The 5,969-nt window shown below is 38.9% G+C and overlaps 3 protein-coding genes and 1 pseudogene across 3 annotated transcripts; all 4 read left to right on the forward strand.

Annotated features, from left to right (window-relative positions):
• Positions 1-836: 836 nt before the first annotated feature.
• Positions 837-1,867, forward strand: LOC127159800 (histone H2B-like). Its single transcript, XM_051102552.1, has one exon. It carries the CDS (start codon positions 852-854, stop codon positions 1,224-1,226), a length of 375 nt encoding a protein of 124 aa, XP_050958509.1. The 5' UTR covers positions 837-851; the 3' UTR covers positions 1,227-1,867.
• A 527-nt stretch (positions 1,868-2,394) lies between these two features.
• On the forward strand, positions 2,395-3,279 carry LOC127159801 (histone H1-like; annotated as a pseudogene).
• Positions 3,280-3,933: 654 nt separating this feature from the next.
• Positions 3,934-4,382, forward strand: LOC127159803 (histone H2A-like). Its single transcript, XM_051102554.1, has one exon. The coding sequence runs from the start codon at positions 3,962-3,964 to the stop codon at positions 4,346-4,348; it is 387 nt and encodes a 128-aa protein (XP_050958511.1). The 5' UTR covers positions 3,934-3,961; the 3' UTR covers positions 4,349-4,382.
• Positions 4,383-5,006: 624 nt separating this feature from the next.
• LOC127159802 (histone H3) lies at positions 5,007-5,684 on the forward strand. Its single transcript, XM_051102553.1, has one exon. The coding sequence runs from the start codon at positions 5,064-5,066 to the stop codon at positions 5,472-5,474; it is 411 nt and encodes a 136-aa protein (XP_050958510.1). The 5' UTR covers positions 5,007-5,063; the 3' UTR covers positions 5,475-5,684.
• The last annotated feature ends 285 nt before the right edge of the window (positions 5,685-5,969 follow it).

A 5,969-nucleotide genomic window follows, 5' to 3' on the forward strand; every position in this document is an offset into this window, starting at 1 on the left:
CTGGGGTGCATCTTGAAACAAAACAAAAGCACTGATATTTTTAAAGATCAGTCTGTGCAAGTTTCTTTCAGCTGAAACAGCATACAATTACATTTTAGTCTGGGACTAGGCTTAAGCCTTGTCAGTGAAACCGGGGGATAGTGTTTTTAATTAAAGCTGTAATGGTGTCTCTTGGTCACTACTTGTAACAGGTCGGTTTCAGGCTTGTTAAATCCTAATATATGTCACAAAACACTACAGTAAACATTTTTTTAAAGGTTAAAAGTTTGTAACTGTATTTGTAGCGGAAGCTATTAGAATATCTGTGATAATTTGTGGTTTCTGTTGTCAGCAGGGTTGTGAATTGTTCAGCAACTTTTACACACGAACACAATCTGAGTTCTTTGTTTAAGTTTTATATAAAAATAAAAGTGATTATATCACGCTGTAAAACATAGGTGTTTTTTTTTTCTTTAATCTTAAATTGATTTTTATTGGTGTATTATATTCTGATATTCGCTAAAATCCGTGTTCTCTCCAAGAGTTAATGTAATGTGCACAATGGTGTATAAAACTAAAATAGTTTCTTCTTCCTTCTTGAGTGTGATTATCGAAGACATTTTGAGCGGGAAAGCCAGACAAAGAAAAGTGTGGGGGGAGGAGACGGGAAACATTCAAATTTAGAAGCCTGTGATTGGCGGATTTGTCTGTCTAGCCACCCATTTCTAACCAATGAAACATGTTTCTTTCATTCAATGTGCAATACACGCAATGAGTGGAAGGAAACTTAGCCCTCTTAAATTTGCATGAGCTATCTATAAATAGCCAGTACATGTCTGTGCACGGTATTGCATTATTCACTGCACGCCAACATGCCTGAACCAGCGAAGTCTGCACCCAAAAAGGGCTCAAAGAAGGCCGTCACCAAGACCGCCGGCAAAGGAGGAAAGAAGCGCAAGAGGTCCAGGAAGGAGAGCTATGCTATCTACGTCTACAAAGTGCTGAAGCAGGTTCATCCTGATACTGGTATCTCTTCTAAGGCGATGGGAATCATGAATTCTTTCGTCAACGACATCTTCGAGCGCATCGCCGGTGAAGCTTCTCGTCTCGCTCACTACAACAAGCGCTCCACCATCACATCTAGAGAGATCCAGACCGCCGTGCGTCTGCTGCTGCCCGGTGAGCTGGCCAAACACGCCGTGTCTGAGGGCACAAAGGCTGTGACCAAGTACACCAGCTCCAAGTGAGGCGTGAACTGATCTCAACTACCCCAACGGCTCTTTTAAGGGCCACCCATATTCTCGTCTAAAGAGCTTTGTTTACATGTTACGTATGTCTTGTCTTTTGTTAAAAAGACTAATATTTTTTTTAGTATATTATAGTACAGAACACACCGTTGCAGATCAAGTGAGACTTCAGAGTTATTCTAAAATATTGGTTTAAAAAAATGCTGATACAAAATACATGCACTTAAGCATCATACATTGGGCTTTATGCGTATAGTTTAAAAAATTCTAAAGGTTTTATTGTGCAGAACTAATAATTGTGCGAAAATTACCAGGAGTGTGCTTTGTTACATATTAACTTTGTTCAAAACGGTGGTAGTGTATTTCAGGGTTTGTTAAAAAATAGAACCATTCAAAAGAACAGCATTTATTTACCATTATGTTTCATGATTTTTGTTAAATAATTGTATAAAACTGTCTCAAACCTGTTTATCTGCATGTTAGAATGATTTAGAATCATGTGACACTGAAGACTCATGATGCCAAAAATATAGCACTGGAAAAAAAAACAGGATAGAGATAGATAGTTACTTTGTAATGCAAAAGTAAATGAGGTGAGACTAAGGCAAAGGCAAAATCTTTCCGTAAAACTGTAATTTATTAAAGATAAAAATCATTCATAAATTGTAATAAATACAAATGATGATAAAAATCTAAGTCTAATAAAAATATTTAAAATGGATACGTAATTCAAAGTATGTATTCTATTAAAAAAAATCTTAATCTAACCTGTTCTAAATACAATCTTGTGTAATGATTTTCAAAAGTCAAAGACCTTCAGAAAAAGATTAATTAAAAACAATCAAAGCATAGGTATATAGATAGATCCTTAAGATATCACAAATTTATTTTGCTCTTGGAAAGCACATCTCGTACAATATGAGGCAAATTCATAGAACATCCCACACACACTTGCATATATTATTGCAGAAAAATGTACCAAACATCCTTTTATCATAACAAAATGTACCTTTTACATGTAAACGAAGAAGAAAAACATACTATGTGTATGGAAAATGAGTGTAAATTGTATACATACCAAAAACAGATTAAAAACATATGAATCTTACTGACAATACTATGTATGATAATGATATGAATATAAAATTGTCAGAATAATCCACAATGAATAACTAAACAATAATATGAAAAATAAGCTTTAATTTATTTACTCTGTGCAAACAAAAGTATTCTCATAGCTTTATAAAAGTACAGTTGAACCACTGATGTCACAGACTATTTTAACAATGTTCTTACTACCTTTTTGGGCCTTGAACATGGTAGTTGCATTACTGTTTAAGCAGGGTTAGGAAGCCCTTTGGTTTTAATAATAAAAAAAAAAATCTTCATTTGTGTTCCAAAGATTAACAAAGGTCTTGCAGGTTTAGAATGACATGAGGGTGAGTAATTAATGCCAGGATTTTTAGTTTTGGGTGAACTAACTTTTTAAGTTTCGCTGCGTCTCTCATCGTTTCATTTTACCTAGACTGTCGATGGCGTAAACATATTGGCTCAGAGACATGGCACAATTCGCTCCAGTTGCCGCGGCCATGCCATCTAAAGTTCCCAAATAGAAATCATCTAAAACCAAGAAAATGGGCCTGAGCATCACCGTCAAGACTGTGTCTCTGCCTCCGACTGTGCCTCCAAGGAGAGAAGCAGCGTGTCCCTTGCCGCCCTGAAGAAGGCTCTTTCTGCTGGTGGCTACGATGTTGAGAAGAACAACTCTTGCTTTAAGCTCGCCATCAAGAGTTCGGTGACCAAAAGCACCAACACCTCCAGTACCTTCAAACTCAGCAAACTGAAATAAAAAAGAAACCTGCCAAGAAAACCCAGTGAAAGCAAAGAAGCCTGCTGTCAAGAAACCTTCCTAGAGGTTGAGAAACCAGCTGCTACTGCTGCAAGGAAGGAAACAAAGAGCCCCAAGAAGGTAAAGACACATGCAGCTGCTAAGAAAGCAGCCAAGAGCCCCAAGAAGTCCAAGGCAGCCAAACCCCCAAAAAACAAAGCCTAATGCAGCTAATCCTAAAGGAAAAAAAAAAGAGAAAAGAAAATAAATAAATAAAGAAATAAATAAACAAACAAACAAACAGCACCCAAAATGAAAAAAAAAAAAAAAAAAAAAGTCTCTCTCTGTGTTCATTTCTGCCCATTTAATGATTTAATGATTAAATGCTTCTTTGGTCATTTGAGATAATAAACTCTGACACAGTCTACAATATCTTATTTTGCAATACAAAAATGTATTGCTGATTATATTTTATTCACATCAGCATCTTAAATATTGTTAGGACGCATGTAAATCAACAGAGGCTAGACTTGATCTGAAGTGAACTTGAGAAGTTGTTTTTTTCTTACAAAAGCAAACATTTCTTTGTTTTCTATGTATATGTAGACATATATTTCAATGTGCAATTTTTTACCTTGGTTATTATACCTGTTTCTGCTATAAGCAATTTATTTTATATGTAAAAGCGTATACATTTTCTGTTCATTGATTCATTCTTTCATAACAACAGATGAGAATGAGTGGAGGGGAGGGATTTGGGGTTTTGGAGGGATTTGCAGCGATTGGTTTTCAACTGTGACAGACTCTGACCAATAGACGACAAGCACTCTCTCTTAAAAGCTGATCGTGAAGCTACATCTCTACTATTTCTGTGTTGACCAACAATAGTAACTACATCTATTCAATCATGAGTGGAAGAGGCAAAACCGGAGGCAAGGCCAGAGCGAAGGCTAAGACCCGCTCATCCAGGGCAGGACTGCAGTTTCCCGTCGGCCGTGTTCACAGGCTTCTCCGCAAAGGCAACTATGCCGAGCGAGTTGGTGCTGGTGCTCCCGTTTATTTGGCTGCTGTGCTCGAGTATCTGACTGCTGAGATCTTGGAGTTGGCTGGAAACGCCGCTCGGGACAACAAGAAGACCCGTATCATCCCCCGTCACCTGCAGCTGGCGGTGCGCAACGACGAGGAGCTGAACAAACTCCTGGGCGGAGTGACCATCGCTCAGGGCGGTGTGCTGCCCAACATCCAGGCTGTGCTGCTGCCCAAGAAGACCGAGAAGCCCGCCAAAACCAAGTAAATGGGCTTCAGTCTGATGAATACATGAAACACCCAAAGGCTCTTTTCAGAGCCACCCACTTTCTCTATAAGAGCAGTCTGAATTATGCTTTTAAATCGCTTTCCTTTGACACATACACTCCCATAAAAGTAATATGTAGTGATTTTTGCTGTCGATGTGATCGGTGAAAACAGCGAGTTGTGGTAGTAAATATTGTTAGAGAAATGGCACCTTTAAAAATATCTAAGAAATATTGAAATATTCATGAATGAATAAAATGAGAATAAAATGTGAATTTATCTATAATCACACATTCACAATACGTTAAGGTTGTTACACTATCACAGGTGGACAGGGAAACATATTCGACCCCACCGTCACGTGTAAATACAAAACGTACATTTTCTGTACTTCTGATTTTAGCAGAGCATTTATATGCTCTAACAAACATAAGGGTAAAGAAAAATAAAACGTAGCCTTTTCAAGGTTTAATATGACACTGAACAGACATTTTGAGCCCCCTATACGACTCTTTTGAGCGGGAAAGGCAAGCTGCTTCCGCTTATTCGAAAACATGAAGCGCATGCTCATTGGCTGCCACACGCTGCGATGTACAAAGCAGCCAATCGAATGCCTCTGCTGACGCACCGCCCAATGCGACAAGAAAGGTTAAAATGTCGCTGCACAAAGAGAGGAATCATTCTATGTTGAAGAGTAAGACAGGAAATTCAAGACAATGGCAAGAACTAAGCAAACCGCTCGCAAATCCACCGGTGGTAAAGCCCCGAGGAAGCAGCTCGCTACCAAAGCTGCCCGTAAAAGCGCTCCAGCCACCGGCGGCGTCAAGAAGCCTCATCGTTACAGGCCGGGTACCGTGGCTCTGCGAGAGATCCGTCGCTACCAGAAATCCACCGAGCTGCTGATTCGCAAACTGCCCTTCCAGCGTCTGGTCCGAGAAATCGCTCAGGATTTCAAGACGGATCTGCGCTTCCAGAGCTCTGCTGTCATGGCCCTGCAGGAGGCCAGCGAGGCTTACTTGGTCGGTCTGTTTGAGGACACCAACTTGTGCGCCATCCACGCCAAGAGAGTGACCATCATGCCCAAAGATATTCAGCTGGCCCGCCGCATTCGTGGAGAGCGCGCTTAAACACACTGCTCCTTAAACCTAAAGGCTCTTTTTAGAGCCACCTAAATGTGTCTAAAAAGCGGAGTTTCCTTGCTTTGTTGCTACTCAAAAATTTAGCTTGTAACACGTAACCTAATATACTTATTTATTATTATTATTTTTTTTTGTTCTTTAATGTTATTGCGTTTCTGTGGGAAGATTTGTTTGAAGTGCCGTTAAATGCTTATCATATTTATATATGAAACAACTGTGCAGATAATACAATTTAAAATTGTCTGTCTGTAACAAATTAAATGTTAAGTTCTTATCTAATTTTGTGTTTATTAATGTCAATATGTTTATTACTTATATGTTGTAACATTGTTTTCACCTCTAGTAATCACTAGGGTCTGTTTCCCAGACAGGGTTTACATTAAGACAGGAGTAGGTGTAATCTAGAATAGTTAATCATGGTTTAAAAATGGCTTTCTGAAACAGATTAAGTCAGGGGTGTCAAACTCAGTTCCTGGAGGGCTG

This window comes from Labeo rohita, unplaced genomic scaffold, assembly GCF_022985175.1.
Source record: "Labeo rohita strain BAU-BD-2019 unplaced genomic scaffold, IGBB_LRoh.1.0 scaffold_2517, whole genome shotgun sequence".
Classification (NCBI taxonomy): Eukaryota; Metazoa; Chordata; class Actinopteri; order Cypriniformes; family Cyprinidae; genus Labeo; species Labeo rohita.